A 16,872-nucleotide genomic window follows, 5' to 3' on the forward strand; every position below is an offset into this window, starting at 1 on the left:
GTTAAGCCTCTGTTGTTTACTTAATGATGCTTCAAGCTCTTGGCTCATTATGAGCTATCAGCATTAGGTTGTGCCACAGGATAACAGAGTGGGATATGACCCACTGTGCCCTTTGTAACAGGAGAAGATTGGCCTGAACACAGTGTGTGACCTCAGAGTTGAATGACCAGTACCTCTTCTGGCTAGGCCTTTTGGTCTTTTTAACAGATAATCAATATAAGCAGTTTCTCCCCATACTGTAATCACTGACTCTACTTAGCTTTTCAGGAATGAAACCAGACTGACTCAACTAATCTGCTCCTGTTTCACATCAAAAATTGGGGCGATGTGTGCTCTTTAAGCAGTTATGTCTGGTGTCTCAAAGCTCACTGTAGCTGCAGCGTGGCAGAGGGACTAATGCTGAAGGAAACATCCACAGGTATCTCATACTTCTGATTTGCACAAAGTGACAGATCAGACAATGTGATCTACACTTTCTTGTCCCTATCTTGACAAAAAGGTTTACTTACTTGTACAAAGATGAGATAATAATTAGCCCAGGAAATGTTTCATGGCATAGTGAGTTTCAGAAGTTAGCCAAAGTTGTTCTTCCAGCTTTTTTTTAGCCCCCTGCCCAGACAATGTTTGGGTAGCAGGCTATCTGGTTCTGCCTGCACAGGGGTGGGGTATTAAGGAAAATATGTCCCAGCTTTAGCTGTTGTGGTTCTACTTGAACGAGCATCAGGACTTGTGTAAAATGCACAGCAGTGTGCAGGATGCAGTGTGTGAATTTCAGACCACTCCAACGTGTTGAGAACTAACTGCCCTGTGTGGATGCTGCCAGTGTGACTTAAAAGGTACCTAACTGATGTGAATATAGTCCTATTTGAAAGAGGATTGTTAATATGAACTAAGTACCTTTTATTCACTCTAGTACTGTCCACATGGGGGCAGTTAGCATGTAACAATTAGGTGTGCTCTATAATTCACCTTACTCCCCCATAATGTGCATTACTGTGCACTTTAGATAGTGGCACATATTTTCCTTGCTTGTGAACAGACTGACTGCCTTCCAACATTAAATGCTAGTGTGAGTGCTGCTGGGGGTAAGATGAAGACAAGTCATAGTCTGCACATGTAAATAGTAGTATCCATCTGAACATCAATAATTAGGAACAAGCCTTCTCACTGACTGATGGGAACTTGCTGTGTTAGTTGTGGTGCTTGGAGATAATAGTGGATTTCAGCTACAGCTCTAGAGCTTAGTGTGACGGGTTGGATCACAGAAACCCCCTGGGAGCTGCCACCTGATGTGTCAAGACTACCTCTGCTCCTGTTTTCTCTACCAACTTAGGACTCCAGCACCATGTCTTGCTGAGCCAAATGCTTCTGTCTGCTCCAACTCAGATCCAGGGTCTGAATTACTTGCCCCAAAGCTGCAGGTTTATCTGAAAACAGCTCACAGAAGTGTGCTTGTCTTTAGCACTCAGATGCCCAACTCCCAACATGGTCTAAACCCAAATACATTTGTTTTACCCTGTATAAAGCTTATGCAGGATAAACTCATAAATTGTTTGCCCTCTATAACACTGATAGAAAGATATGCACAGGTGTTTGCTCTCCCAGATATTAATACATACCCTGAGTTAATAAGTAAAAAGTGATTTTATTAAATATAGAAAGTAGGATTTAAGTGGTTCCAAGTAGTAACAGACAAAACAAAGTAAGTCACCAAGCAAAATAAAATAAAACATGCAAATCTATGTCTAATCAAACTGACTACAGATAATCTCACCCTCAGAGATGCTTCAGTAAGTTTTTTCCTCAGACTGGACACCTTCCAGGCCTGGGCACAATTCTTTCCCCTGGTACAGCTCTTGTCTCAGCTTAGATGGTAGCTAGAAGATTCTTCATGATGGCTTCTCTCCCTTGTTCTCTTCCACCCCTTTATATATCTTTTGCATAAGGCAGGAATCCTTTTGTCCCTCTCTGAGTTCCCACCCCCTCCTTCTCAATGGAAAGGTACCAAGTTAAAGATGGATTCCAGTTCAGGTGACATGATCACATGTCACTTCAAGACTTAATTACCCACTTGCCAGCGCACAGGTATACAGGAAGACTTACAGGTAAAACACAGCCATTTGCAGACAATGGTCCTAGTTAATGGGAGTCACCAAGATTCCAAACCACCATTAATGGCCCACACTTTGCACAATTACAATAGGCCCTCAGAGTTATAGTTCATATTTCTAGTTTCAGATACAAGAGTGCACATTTATACAAATAGGATGATTACACTTAGTAGATTATAAGCTTTGTAATTATACCTTACAAGAGACCTTTAGCATGAAGCATATTTCAGTTACATTATATTCACTTATCATTAAATTTTTATAAAACCATATAGACTGCACAATGTCACATGTTGTAGTTCCAGAAGACACATTGCAAACACAACCTTATAGAACACAGAATTATTCAATTTTTCACAAATAGGCAGTATCTACCTTCTCTTTCCTCCTTGTGATAAAGAAACAAGGCAAGTGGCTTCTAGCTATCCAGTAGGAGAGCTACATTGGCACCAAGAGGCTGGTTGTCGCTGCTGAGTAACAAAAAGTGGTGCAGAATGTCATTAATCTTATTGCCCATTCTAAATTTTCATAAATCTCTTTCTTCTACAGCACCTGCCCCTCATTTTGTCTGGCTGCTGGGAACTGCAGCACTTGGGTAAGCTGTTCTATGTTTTAGGCAACAGAGGAAGGATGGTTTGTGTGTGTCCTGCATATGAATAGAACTCAAAAGTTCTGGGTTAATTCCCAGATTTCTCACAGATTTCCATGTGTGAGGGTGTTTAAGGTTAAGCAACCAAGTAGTTCTATAGACATCATTGTGTCTGCAGAATGAGGGCCCTAGCACATAAACTCTGAAGACATGGGGCTGCTCTTTCATTTTTCTGTAAGGCAACATGCATACCTACAGCTATGGATAAATAAATGCTGCTATTGGTTGGCCTTGTCACTCAGGCACATAACCATCCATTTTCTCTCTGTTGCTGGACACAGACTTCATCTGATGCAAGATGCATCACATAGGCATGAATTACTGGTATTTGGTAGTGAATTCAGGTACTAGTAAGAACTACACTGGCTCTGCAACAGATATAAGCCATTATTTATTAATAAAACCTAAATGGTATTATGTACCCACTGGTTTCATGACCAAATGCTTGTTTTGTCTCTTCTAACAATGAACAGAGTGACCCTAAAGATAGATGTTAGGAAATCATAATGGAGTTATTACAGCCAGAGTTTGTCTACATCCATCAATACAGAACAGAGAGGCTAATACCCTTATCTTTAATTTTCTATGCAAGAAGGCTCCAGAGGATCTACACTCATTTTAATTTCCTATTCACTTCTATGCAGGAGTGTTCTGGTTCCAGTAACAGTCAGGTCCTGAAATGGGAACCTAGAGATTATTTCAGTGCCCCAAAAGACCATGCTAGTGGAGGAAAACATCCACAAAGCTCAGCAACTCTACCTTGTTTCAGAGCAGCAGATACCCAGATGCTGAGTCATGCTGTAGCAATATATTGCTGATTGGTTCCTTGAGGCAGAAGGGATTTCCATTGGATGGCAGAAGCTACCCATCACACTCACATCATGCTCCAGACAATATTAAAACCAGCTGTGAGGAAAACACTTTCCATGTCTTCTCTGGGGTGGTTTGTTCTGGCAGTGTGTGGATAGGGCTTACTGAGTGCTTGTTATCCTTTCTTCTGTGAAGTGCTGTAATGGAGTCTCAGGTGCGCCAGAACTTCCACCGGGAGTGTGAGGCTGCTATCAACTGTGTTGTGAATTTGGAGCTGCGTGCTAGCTATATCTTCATGTCTATGGTGAGTCAGAGGTGTTCTTAGCTGAAGTGGAAAAGAGAAAATAAGACCCTATTACTCTAAATGTTATAACAAACTCCTGTAAAACTTTTTTGATGTAGCTGAGGCTTCTTTGTAATAGAAAGAATTATAAATGTTTACTCAAAGATTGTAGTATTTCACCTGGGTAAATGCTTTTGCAGAGATGGAGTTGTACAAGAGTACTAAGGAAATCTGAGACTGCTTCAGAGGTGGGACTAAAACTCTGTTAACCCTGTAGTACTGCTATTGGATTATACCTATATGTGGCACTTGAAGCCTGTATGGACTGAGTTCTGCACTAGCAAAGATCTTCAATATCTCAATGCCTAGCCTGATGTGTCCATCTTGTATTTCTTCCCAGTCTTGCTACTTTGACCGTGATGATGTGGCCCTGAGGCATATGGCTCAGTTCCTCATGGAGCAGTCCCATGAGCACAAGGGGCATGCAGAGAAGTTCCTGCAATACCAGAACAAGCGAGGGGGACGCATTGTCCTGCAGGACATAGAGGTGAGGGGATGGGGAACACAGTCACTTCAGTGTAGTATCTGATCCATAAGATGCTCTAGGGAGGGACTACTGGAATCAAAGCTGATGTATTGTAGGGAAGGGGTTCAAATTCTGCTTGGGATCATACATTTCTGCTTTGTGTAACAAATTCCAATAGATGGACACACTATCAAGTCAGCTAGATGATGGGCTCTACCTGCTTACTATGCAGGGTGTACCCTATGGACAGGGGACTAGAAGGCTTGTAATGCCTTTTCTATCTAGACATAGGCATGAGAGGCATCCTGAGGGAATAAGCTTGGAGAGCTGTTGCTTAGTATTAACCTGTCCTGGTAGGCAACTCAATTAGCTGTAAATGTCTTGAAATCACATAAAATATGCCTTTTCCAGAATTGCAGTATTGGTGTTGGTAGAGACTACTGGTAGCAAAGGGAATAATGACCTACATTGTAAAGGGACTACTGGCATATTGGCCATAACAATACTAGAGAATAGAGTGAAGAGCAGCAGGACAGATTTCCCCACTGAGGCCTAGACACTAACAGAGCTAGAGCAGGTATGGGTTGTGACTAACCTTCCTGGTGGCTATTTCACAGAAGCCAGAGCGGGATGAGTGGGGAAACAGCCTGGAGGTCTTGCAGCATGCTCTGCAGCTAGAGAAGACCTTGAACCAGGCCCTGCTGGATCTACATAAAGTGTCTACAGAGCAGAATGATCCTCATGTGAGTACAAGTTGGCAGGAGGAATGGAGGTTGTAGTCAGCAAAGTTCAGAATAGGAGTTAATGGAAACTCAGATTTAAAAAAAAAATTCTCGTTTTGGAAAAAAACAGCATGTTGGTAAAGGGACACTTTTTTTTTTCTGGAAAGTTAAAACTATTAGTTAAATCTTATCTTTTTCAGCTTCTGAACCACTCTACTTCAAACATTTTGTCTTCTCTCCCTTTCTGGCCACACAATGTGACAGAATGAGGTGTTTAAGTTCCCCAGTTTCCTTCCTTCACTTTCCATGCCACTTCTAAAATGGCTTCCATCACTACAGAAACTGTTTTTCCTCAATCCTTTGAGACCACAGAGGAGCACTAATTGGGGTGGGAATTAATATGGGGATATACCTGTAGCAGATAGAGGCTAAAACCACTCTTTCAAAGTGAGGGCCTAGTTCATGTACCTATATGTAGCAGTGTTTTCTGCCCCCCCCCCCAACCCCCTTACATCAGTCAGAGTCCTGAAAAAGTCCCTTCTGAATTCAGCAGCAAAATATCAATGGCCACAATTCTCATTGATAGGCTCTAGCTATTGCAACATGTTATTCCTAGCAGGACAGGAATAACAGGAGAGAAGCCCTCCTGAAAAAGCCAATGGCTTGCTAATGAAAAGCCCTGAACTGAGAGGGCAAACATGTAAAATTCAATGCAGTAGAAAACCAGCAGAAAGGTGAATGTAGAACTTAAACGAGGTAGCAAAACATGACACTATTTCTAAATACGTCTGTACCCATGTCCTTTACAGTGCTCTTAACCTACTGCTGTGCAATAAATGAGTGGCATCCACTCTGGGATATTTCCTGCCCACACTATACAGAATGTTCCTGGTTGAATTCAAAGACTATCACCAGTATGAAATCCCCTCTAATACTTCTCCATTGTATGGATTGTTTAATGATGACTTGAGGTGGATTTAGGGATCTGATTCCATGTAAACTGCCATTGAGGTGTTGTACTCTTTTTATCCTTGAAAATTTAAGGAAGAGAAACCTTTCTTCCTAGTTCCAGGATCCTCCAGTTCACTCATTCTACCTGACTGTGTATAGTTAGTAAGCTAAGATCTGTGAGACTAAATGTCAGGTAGTCAGAACTCTAGCTCCTATGTGCTTAGTAGGAAGGCTTAGTCTCTCTGGTTTCTTCTTTCTGAAGCTTTGTGACTTCCTGGAGACTGACTACCTGGAGGAGCAGGTGAAGGCCATCAAACAGCTGGGAGACCATGTCACCAACCTGAAGCGCCTGGGAGTACCCCAGAATGGCATGGGAGAGTACCTGTTTGACAAGCTCACCCTGGGGCACAGCAGCTGAAGTCTGCACTGACAGCTGCAATGTGCAATTGAATATATGGGCCTTTCCATTCCCAATTCAAAAGATTTATTAAGTGCTGACAATAAAACTTCCTCATCTAGAATCTGTGTGGTGATTTTTGGTGTATGCAATGGGATTTTTGGACCACTTGGTTATCACTTGTCCTGGAACAAACAGGAAGAAAAGATAGGATTCATCTAGTAGACTGAACTGGCTATTTTAGATGTTAAGACAAGGAATTGGGTAGAGGCAATATACAGTGATTCCCATGGTCTGGGCACCAGGGAGGGGAAGCCCTTCCTCTGCTCGCAACACATTTCAAATCTTCTACCTGAAACTCCACTTCAGAGGGCCCAAATCTAGACTTGTAAAGGTAATAGTGGCCTGCACCTTGTGGCTAAGGCTTTGTCCTTATTTCTTCCTTCTATTTCTGCCTCTTTCTCTCTTCCTTCCCCTCCACTGGTTCATATGATAACCTGTCTTCCAAATCACTAATTTGTCAGCCCCTCTCTCAACATAATTAAAAAATTTATCCTCAAATAGAGGGTTTCTCACTGATGACAAACCACTTACTCCTCCACCCAGAACTAACTGCAGCAGACTCCCCAGTTGCTGAACTACTTCAACTCTCCTTCTCTGCCTGTAACTAGGGCTGGAGTATGTAGATGCCTTTGGACAAAATCAGTAGTGGGTGACCTCAATATGTATTTCCTGCACAGGTGCACTTAAGCATATTCAAATCCACAAGAAGGAAAAAACAAGGGATGGTGGTTGTTTCTGCACAGGGATAATGGAAAAGGTGATCTAGTGTCTCCTATTATAGTAGAAAAGAAAATTGTGGAGATAAGTGACTCGGATGGTTATCTGACAGTAGAGGGCTACAATACTAGCAGAGTTACTGTGTCCGGCAAATCATCACCTGATGACTGTGGCTAATATGTATAAACATCACCCATTTGTTCCTGAAAACACCTTAATTCCTCCTCAAAGCTGTCAGAGGTGGAGGGGAAATACACATGCCTGGAGTAACAACATCAGGGTTGTGGTACTGCAGATCAGTCAATGGGATATGTACACAACTGATATCACTCTGGAGCTATGCTAGTTTACAATGGCTGAGGTCGGGCCCCAAGTAGCTCCTGCAACTTCTTCACACTTTGGTAGTGGAAATTGAATCTCTGCCAAGAATTGGTTAAGCTTCTCTTGTAAAAGCAATAATTGGAGCTGCTCAGGAAAGGGCACTTCCATCCTTTGTGGAATTTTGGGTTCTTGAAAGATTCTCCTGTGCTGAATGAGAAGCACAAGCCCCCCTCTCCAACAACAAACAGCATAATTTCTAGCAAAAGGAATGGACCTTTGGACACCAGGGCCTGGGGAAGGAGGGGTATTCAGGGTGAGGAGCCGGCTGTGGGTCACTGTATCTTCAGTAAGTGGTGGAGTTGATACAGACTAAATGTTTGGTGTCTTGATCAACAGTGACTAGATACCAGAGTGGGGGGAACAACCTGGAGGCCCTGTAGTGAACTGGAAGCTGGAGAAGATTCTGAACCAGGTCCAGTTGTACCTGTACAAGCTGGTTATAGAGAAGAAGGGCCCCCATGTGAGTATGGTGGCAGGGAAATGCAGGGCAGCTTTGAAGCGGATGGTGGGAGTTGGGGGGCACTCTGCTCTGTCTCAAGAAAACTCTCTTGTCCAGAAGCAAGGGTAGAAGAAAGATCTGGAGATATCACTCTCCTAAAGAGAACTCCTTCCTCTGGGGATGGGTGAAGGATTTTCTTGTGTAGGAGAGACTGTAAAACAACTTAGGATGTGTTTTCTTGTTTTCTACAGTCCCCCAGGGACTTTCCTGCCCTCTTCCTCTTCTGTAGCTGAGAATCACTTCAGTCTTGCCTTATGCTATTTTGGCTAAACATCTTCCCTCCAGCTGCGTTGCTGCAGCAGAATCATCTCTGGTGTCCAGAGGCCCCGGAATGGGAGATGAGGACCTAAGGTGGTGACCTGCTTAGGCATAAGCCCCTTCTACTGCAACTGTGTCAGACTTCTTTGGGCCTGTGGACAAGTTGCTTACTATCTCCTTCCGTTGTGAACGACTTTCAAACTAGAGAATATTGTTCTCAGCTGTGGTTGTGAGAAGGGATGTTTGCTAACAATACTAGTTAGCTCAAACATACAAGTGTCAACATGCAAGAGTCTGAGGGTTTTCCTCAGAGGACAGAGGGGCAAAGATCCCATAACTCAGCATGACACCATAGCCTTGCAGTGGTGAGCTATGTGTACTGAAATGCAAAGGTGCTATCCTAGGTGGAACAAATCCATCTTCTAATCTTTCTTCCTTTTTCTAGCTGCAGCTGTGTGACTACCTGGAGAAGCAGGTGAAGGCCATCAAACATCTGGGAGCCCACCTCACCAGTCTAATGTGGCTGGGAGTGCCCCACAATGGCATGGAAGAGTACCTGTTTGACAAGCACACCATGGGGGAGAACAGCTGAACAACGCACATGGGATGCTCTCCTCCAGACTAGTAAAGCTGGATCAATGGCCGTCCAAGTGCTGAGAATAAAATGTATTAACCTGTTGAACTCTCTAAGGTGTCTTTTTTTTCTGGGGGTGAGGGGATGGGAATCACAGGGAGCATGACAGAGGTTGAGGAGGGCTGCTATTGGAAAGGCTTAGCCTAGATATACATGCCATGTGTGCTCTCCTGGGGGAGGGCTTGGCAGTTGTATTACCCCTAATGTAATTTCTTTCTGGGTATTGTAGGAAATGGACCAACTACACTTACTCACACCTAGTGTGATATCCTTTATGCCAGGTCTAGGGCTGAAGGCTCTACAATGTCACTTTGTGGGTTGAGGGACAGAACTTCCATCCAGTCCCACATTCAGCTGTGTAGAAGCTGGGGTAAAAGGAGTGCACAAATGAGTAGTATCGTTATCTGACACAGGGAAGAAGTGTGTGTGGGGGTAAACAAAGAGTTGGCTTAGAGAAGTGTCTGGAGACAGTGAACCCCCTGGCAGATGGACCTTGGCTTACAATTCTTATTGCTCAGCTTCCACTTGGAAGGGAAAATCTGGTGATGTAACTAGGAGTCACAGATCAATGAAGGGATATCTATTAATGTGCTAATTTCAGAACCATTGTGAAGCCACTTTCTGCTCAATTCTGTACCCTCAACACCAGTGCCTTCTAGGACATCAGATGGTGCTAACCAAACACATCACTTTGTCTTTTTCTTGAACTAGCATGATCCTCCCTAGCAATATAACCACTAGCACAGAGGTTGCTGATTTTTGTGATGCTGTATGAAAATAAAAACAAGTGACTAAATACAGCTTCTGGAAAAATGTTCAGTACACTCAGGCACTGAACCGGGGTGGAAGGGGGAAATGAAAGCTTGCAATTTGTGTGAAATGAGGGTCAAAAGATAAGCACTCTGTCCTCATCAAACTATTTTATGCAACTTTTCTTTTGTTTACATTCAAACTAAAGCTTACTAGAGAAATGAAAAGGATAAAGCTGAAACAATGTGTTTTGAAGCTTCAGAATGAATTGTTTCAACAATGTCCCATTCAAATATTAAGGAAATTGATATCTTCCCAATATCTATCTCTTGCTTTTGTCTAATTAGGATTTTCTAACTTAAAATTTGAGTTACAAGAGGTGGGACTGTCTCTAGTTCTAAAGCTAGATTGCTGCGGAAGGAGTAATAGTGCTTTCTGTCTACGTGTGTGTAGGCATCGGGACCATATCAGCCTTGGTTTCTTAGCATTCAGGAGTGGAGGGGAGCCGACCACTGAGCGAGAAGCATCTCTTGCTGCATTCCTACCTCCTATATCTGACATGAGGGATGTAGCAACAATCCTGCGCCTGCCGAACCATGCCTCCAGCAGCTAAAATAAATACTGCCAAGGAAAAATTAACCACGTTTTCTGTCAGTCTTGTTGCCTCTGCTCTTGAAGTTCCTTGCTAAATTTGCTTTGGGACACTTCGTAGCAGAGCCCATAGAGATTCCTCTGTGTCATGACAGTAGGGGCAAAGCAACTCTGGCAGCCCCGTTGGTGATAACTTGGGCACCAGTTTGCACTGGCTCGCAGGCTTGTCTTTTTGCAGAGAAAGATGTTTCCTGTTGGAGGGGCTCCATAGTTCAGTCTGAAGCTGTTCCCTCTCTTGGGGAGATAGAGAGGATGAATTGCACCTTTTTTAGTACCAGGCAAAAATAGCTGTGTTTTTGCAAAAGTCTGGGGTGCTGGGCAAGATGGCTGTGAGGGGGATATTTGTGCTGCCAAAACTCCAGAGCCTCAGTCACTAATGCATGTCTCAGCAGAAAAAGATATTCAAAAGCACTTAAGTGTCATTTTGGAAAGTGATTTAGGAGCACATGTCCTAGTGCTTTTCAGTGAAACTCACACTTTTGAGTGCCTCAGTGACTCTTGGAGGTGGGACTTGGGTGCTTTTGAAAACTGATCCCATAGTGTCTAAGTAAACAGCATGACAGTAAAACTATTAGTTTCCTGCATGCTTCTAAACATACAGTTAGTTACCCAAGGTTAGGACATGCTAAGGAAGTGAGCAAATAAAATAATCAGCTAAGTGACTTGTTCAAGCAGAGTCCATAGCCCCCACCCTCCTCCTACTGTGGCTGTAATGACAACAAGGGATGTCATCTTGATGAGCCGGCCTCTCAGCTGTGAACATTCTCTTACAGTCCCACCCACAATGCTGACTGGTGCCTTGCTGAGAAAGAGAATTTCCATTGGTCAGCATCAGCTGCTCATCACAAGCATTTCCTGCTCTAAACAGTATTAATGCCACCTGTCCTCAAGTGCAAGTTCTGCTTGCCTTTGAGGGTGTGTTTCTGTTGTGACAGAGCTTAGGTGCTTTCTAATTTTTTCCTGAGCTGTTATAACTATTTTCTAGGTCCTGAGATGGAGTCCCAGGTGCGTCAGAATTTCCATGCTGAGTGTGAGGCTGCTGTGAACCACCTGGTGAACCTAGAGCTCTATGCTAGCTATGTCTATCTGTCTATGGTGAGTCTGTTGGTGCTGCGTTCTTCTTCCCCTCCCCCCAGTTTATTTCTAGCTAGAGAGAGTGAAAATATGGAACAAATGCTGTGTGTGAACTTGCAGGTGAAATCTATGTGCTAGTGAGGAAATGGGCAGACTATGGAGTATTTTGGTGGCATGCTGTGACAAACACAGTTGTAGTTGTTGTGAGGGGAAGTTCTTGAAGCAGAATGTCTTGGAATGTGGCTCTGTGGGGAAGGGGGAGACTATGCAATCTGGAGCAAGTTATGATTACAAAGAACAATCTCTAGAAGCTTAGACTTCCCTTCTATTGCAGTTAGAGATGCTTGCATTGTACCTGGCTAAAGACAAAGGATGAAACAGACAAGCTGGCTTGTGCCCATATATGGGGGCTTAATAAGTACTTCTTCTGTAGTAAACACCTGACGCATTACCTTTGCTGTTCTCTTCTGTCTCTCTAGTCCTACTACTTTGAGCGGGATGATGTGGCCCTGAGGCATGTGGCCCAGTTCCTGAAGGAACAGTCTCATGAGCAGAAGGAGCATGCAGAAAAGTTCCTGACCTATCAGAACAAGCGAGGAGGAAGCATTGTCTTGCAGGATATCAAGGTGACCACTAAGGGTGCTTACTGTTCAGTCTTGCTTTATAGTCCCTGCATCTTGTCACACTGTCTGGAATGGCTAATGACTGTGAGTGCTGCCTCAGGGCAGACACCCCAACTGATGGTGTGATCTAGAAGTAGATTTCACTATCCCAGTACTAAATGTGTCTTACCAGACTACTACAGTAGCCTATAATGGAGTCACAGACCATCCACTTGAATGCTCCAGTCTATCTTGCCATCTAGGCAAGCTGAACTGATGAATGGTCACTTATACCAACTATTCCAAGAAACCCGTCACTCACTTGGGTTGACTTGTACCTTAGATCTCGCACCAGACAAGACTGGTGTAGTAGCACAGTCTAATAGTAAAGTTTTTTTCTAATTTATTTTTTGGTTTATCTGCTTAAACATCTCAACATGTACAGGTGAGTCCCAGTCTCGAATTCCTAATGGTAACATCTGTTACCATTAGCCAGTTTCCCAAACATCTCTCAGGGCTACTTAGAATAATTCTGGGGATCAGTCCTCTCATTCAGTTAGTCGCTGTTAGACTCCAAACAACCCAGAGATGAAGGTTTTTCCCCTTGTGTCCATATCTGTAGCTGCTAGTGGAAAACAAGCTGACAGCATCATTACCACCACATGGGCTCTTTCTCTGGCAGAGAGAGGAATGCATTTAGAGTCACTGATCATCCCACTCAATGATCACTGTCCTTCAAATGCACAAGGGTTAGTACTTGCCTGTGAAAACTCTTCATTTGCATTCCACAAGGATTCTTTCTTGTTGGATGGGTTTCTCAGTTACAGGGGTGCATACCACATAAATGTTTGCTATTCATCTAACATCCTACAGATAAGTGATAGGCAGATAATGTTAGTTTTCATGAAGTTTACATACTTAACATGGACTTTGATTTATACTAATACCCAAATGAACTGGCCTGATTTCCAGCAGTGAGTTTGAGGTGTCAGCTGACAACTAGGCTTTGGTTACAGTTGGCACTTGGTTTACTGGCATCACGTATCTCAGATGCTTATTACTACTGCCTATTAGACAAGAGTAGGTGAATTTTTTTCCCCAGCCCCCATTTCACCTCTTAAATGAAGGAATCCAACTCTCCATGCAGAGTAGACACTATTCCCTAGCTGCAGTGGGAGTCAACAAGTGTCACATGGCTTTGTTTGGATTTGTACAGAAGCCAGAGCAGGATGAGTGGGGGAACAGCCTGGAGGCCCTGCAGTGTGCCCTGAAGCTGGAGAAGACTCTGAACCAGGCCCTGCTGGACCTGCACAAGCTGGCTACTGAGAAGAATGACCCCCATGTGAGTATAATGGCAGACAAATACGCCACTGGAGCAGATGTTTGGAAGCACTTGTTCCTCTGGGGTAGTCTGGCTCTGGAAGCCTAGACACTTCCCTTCCTCTCCCTTTTCTGGGGTGGGGAAGATGAAAACATAAACTAGCTGATGCTGTGTTCAGTCTTCTGATCTGCCCAGAGATGCTCTTCTCTAGCAGGAGAGAGCCCTCTACTCTTTTGCCTCCAGGCTTCTGTCTCTGTGTTCTAGGGGGGCATGGGGTGGGTATCAAGTATTTGGAAGATCTGGGCTGGGAGAGGAAATCATGGTTACTGTTGTGAACAATGCCTTACTGGATCTGTGCTTTAAATAGCTGGCAATGCTTCCCATCCTTTGACTACAGAGCTTCCTTGCTCAGAGGGTGTGAGAAGTAATATTAACAATTGGAGCTCTCCACACAGAGCTGACAAGGGGAGTTTCACACCCTACTGACGTGCCAGGGAGAGATGGTTGGATTTCTCCCCTTCCCCCTAGCTCTGCACTGAAATGTAATGGCATATAGTTGAACTGGAATGAATATGGTTCTTCCTTCTCTTGCTTGACTGCAGCTATATGACTTCCTGGAGTCTGACTACTTGGAGAAGCAGGTGAAGGCCATCAAGCAGCTGGGAGACCATGTCACCAACCTGAAGCGCCTGAGAGTGCCCCAGAATGGCATGGGAGAGTACCTGTTTGACAAGCTCACCCTGGGGGAGAGCAGCTGAACTAAACTCTACCAGCTGAGTCATGCAGACCTCTAGGTCTTCATAGACAAGGTGTAGCAACCTAGGGCCAGGTGCTGACAATAAAATGTTCTATGCATGCATGATCCTGGGTCTTTGATTTGGTCAAGATGACCATTCCTATTCACAGTGTGCAGATGGGACAACTGGTGGCTGGGGCATGGCAGTAGGGTCCTACTTACCATTGTTTCTGAGGGCAAGAGCAGAGTGTGAAATGCTCTGGCCTCTCAAATTCTTGATTACCCAAGGTTTGACATCCTGTGTTGCCATAGGTTGTGGTGAGAGACACCATTCTATCCCAAAGGGCCACTATCCCTGTAGCTACTGATCTTAGCTGGTATGTGGGGGAAAATGCAATTAAAATCTCAGCTTTGCCTGAGTCAGAGCTGGGCCTCAACTGTGACTTCTCCCATCCCAGATGCCTGTAGTAACAGACTATGCTGGGTTAGTCTCCCTTGATGGCTTTCATCAGAATAGGAGAAATCTCTGCTTGAAGCTGATACTACCATGGATGTTGTGGTCTAAAACCACACTGTGACAGGGCCTTCTGCTAGTTATGTGGCACCACTGCACTCATCTCCTGCTACATCCTCTCCCTTCTTTACTGGGTCTCTGAAGTAACCTCATCCTGTACAAAGGGAGCTGCTCAATGACTCACTCCCCACCCTGAAGGGCTATCTAGGTGAGGTAAAGTTCCTCTTCCTTCCAGCCTGAACTTTCTGCTAAAGAGCTCTCATCCCTCTACCTCATGTCCTCTCAGCTACTCCAACTGTCCTCTTCCTCCTCCTGCAGCTTCTGTTAAAAGCACACAGCTAGGCTCAAATGAAATTCAGATGGGAGTTACCTACTGATGTGTGCCAAGTGAAGAGGAGTAGCTTCTACCTGTAGTACTACCCTGTGGAGCTAAGAGGGTATTCGGAGAGCCCAGGTGAAGGACACTGCATGGCTGTTTGTTCTTTCTCAGGGAAATGGGGAAAATCCACCTAGTGCCAACCTTGACTCCCCCAGGAGTCAAGAAAGCAGGAAACTTTTCTACCATCCATGCTAGTGTTAGAAAATGTTGGCAAACCCCCCACCCCCCCGTGGGAGGAGTAGGGATAAACAACTCTAGAGTTAGTGTAACCAATGCTCAGTGAGGGTCAGCTTATGGCAGCAGTGAGCCATGTTATTAGCCAAATGACTATGGGAGCTTGCTGTGGGCTTAGTCAAGTTAGGATGACTAACTTTAGTAATATGAAAGATGGGGAGTTTAGTTCACTTATTTGCTCTTGTTTGGATGCGCCCCATGTCCCACAACTTTGTGCCTAATTCTGTCTTGCTGTAAAGGCCTGATCCTGCTCTAGTGGTAAGAGGGGGGTGGGGGAAACAAGAAGCAGCTATGGAACCCCATGGGGAGTGTGGTACTACAGGTCACAGGCAATGGAAAATCTAACCTGTAAACAAAGAGCCAGGTATACAGTAGATGTAATTCAATGCAGCTCTGCTAAAGTTCAGTCCCAAGATAGTTAGGTTTGCACTTTTAATTTTATTCTGGAAGAAGAGAAAATATTAATCCATTGCCAATTGTTTGATTGGTCCTATTTAGTAGTGCAAGAGTATTTATCTTTAGCTAGCCCCATTTACCCAGCAAAAGCCTGAAGGTCTTTCCCAAGCTATGAAGAAGTGTTAAGCTGCCACTAACGTGCTGCTCACCAGTGGGTGAAAGCCAATAGTTGTCCACCAGCAGCACTAACTGTTAGGTCTGAAGACAGGCTGGAGGCTGCATAATTGTTCCAATGGAAAAAGTAGGGAGAACTTGAGAGGCATGGAATGTAATGACCCAACCTGAAAACAGCCCTGCTCTTCTAACAAGGACCTTTTTCCTCCATCATGACTTCTGCAGAGAAGTGCCCCTAGTACCAAGGATAACATCTCTCTTTACTGGTACCTCATGGACAACACTTGAATGGTTTCACTAGCTGTAGCAGGGGAGGTGGGTTGTGGGGACACATCTTATAATCCAATGACACTAAAAGGGACTAAACCAGAGGGAGAGTGGGGTGGAGAAGAAGCCAACTGCCCTAGGAGAAATAAGGGGCAAGCTAGCCAATCTTTTTTTTCTCAGTTTGACACAATTGCTTGAAAGTGTTTCTTTATCAACTATTTCTGTTCTGCCGCAGCCAGAGGTCAAAAGCCAGGACATTCTAGCTGAACCCAGCTCTTTTAGACAGAAGTGAGGTGCCTGGGGGACAGAGTTTGGTTAATATTTTCAATTGGTATCTATTTAAATAAGTCCTCAATAAAAGGCAGAAAAAATGCACTGCAGCCTTTTCTTGGACCCCTACATCTTTTTTTTAATGACAGCAGGGGTGTTTGTCACAGAGGTACAGAAGCCAAGATTTCTCTTTCTTTCAGATACTAGATCACAGATGTGACCTCATCTGCTGCTTCTGTTGAGCCCCGTGAGCTGCCCATAACACCCTCTGCAGATGTGCATACTATGACAATTTCTGGTGGGATCTTGATCTGCAATCGCTTCCCTAATTCTGGTGTCTGCAAAGGCAATAGTGTGAAATATCTCCCACCATCAACCTGATGTTCCCGTCCCAGCAACCTCTCTGTGTCCTATGATCACCGCTCTCCCTGTGACTCCCACATGTCTATACTACTGTGCTGGGTTACGCTTGGGATCTAAAAGAGAAGTCTGACTACACAGAG

General features: G+C 44.2%; 2 protein-coding genes across 2 annotated transcripts; both read left to right on the top strand.

Moving 5' to 3' along the window:
- Window positions 1-3,772: 3,772 nt before the first annotated feature.
- LOC116820830 (ferritin heavy chain A-like) lies at window positions 3,773-6,470 on the top strand. The gene is made up of 4 exons (XM_032773528.2): window positions 3,773-3,874; window positions 4,254-4,400; window positions 4,997-5,122; window positions 6,315-6,470. The coding sequence occupies exons 1-4, from the start codon at window positions 3,773-3,775 to the stop codon at window positions 6,468-6,470; spliced, it is 531 nt and encodes a 176-aa protein (XP_032629419.1).
- A 4,925-nt stretch (window positions 6,471-11,395) lies between these two features.
- LOC116820829 (ferritin heavy chain A-like) lies at window positions 11,396-14,157 on the top strand. The gene is made up of 4 exons (XM_032773527.1): window positions 11,396-11,497; window positions 11,956-12,102; window positions 13,295-13,420; window positions 14,002-14,157. Exons 1-4 carry the CDS (start codon window positions 11,396-11,398, stop codon window positions 14,155-14,157), a joined length of 531 nt encoding a protein of 176 aa, XP_032629418.1.
- The last annotated feature ends 2,715 nt before the right edge of the window (window positions 14,158-16,872 follow it).

The sequence above is a fragment of the Chelonoidis abingdonii genome, chromosome 19 (genome assembly GCF_003597395.2).
Source record: "Chelonoidis abingdonii isolate Lonesome George chromosome 19, CheloAbing_2.0, whole genome shotgun sequence".
Taxonomy (NCBI): domain Eukaryota; kingdom Metazoa; phylum Chordata; order Testudines; family Testudinidae; genus Chelonoidis; species Chelonoidis abingdonii.

Coding starts and splice junctions, on each gene's coding strand:
- LOC116820829 (XM_032773527.1), top strand. CDS start 11,396: ATGGAGTCCCAGGTGCGTCAGAATTTCCATGCTGAGTGTGAGGCTGCT. Junction 12,103..13,294: donor TTGTCTTGCAGGATATCAAG/GTGACCACTAAG, acceptor GGATTTGTACAG/AAGCCAGAGCAGGATGAGTG. Junction 13,421..14,001: donor CTGAGAAGAATGACCCCCAT/GTGAGTATAATG, acceptor GCTTGACTGCAG/CTATATGACTTCCTGGAGTC.
- LOC116820830 (XM_032773528.2), top strand. CDS start 3,773: ATGGAGTCTCAGGTGCGCCAGAACTTCCACCGGGAGTGTGAGGCTGCT. Junction 4,401..4,996: donor TTGTCCTGCAGGACATAGAG/GTGAGGGGATGG, acceptor GCTATTTCACAG/AAGCCAGAGCGGGATGAGTG. Junction 5,123..6,314: donor CAGAGCAGAATGATCCTCAT/GTGAGTACAAGT, acceptor TTCTTTCTGAAG/CTTTGTGACTTCCTGGAGAC.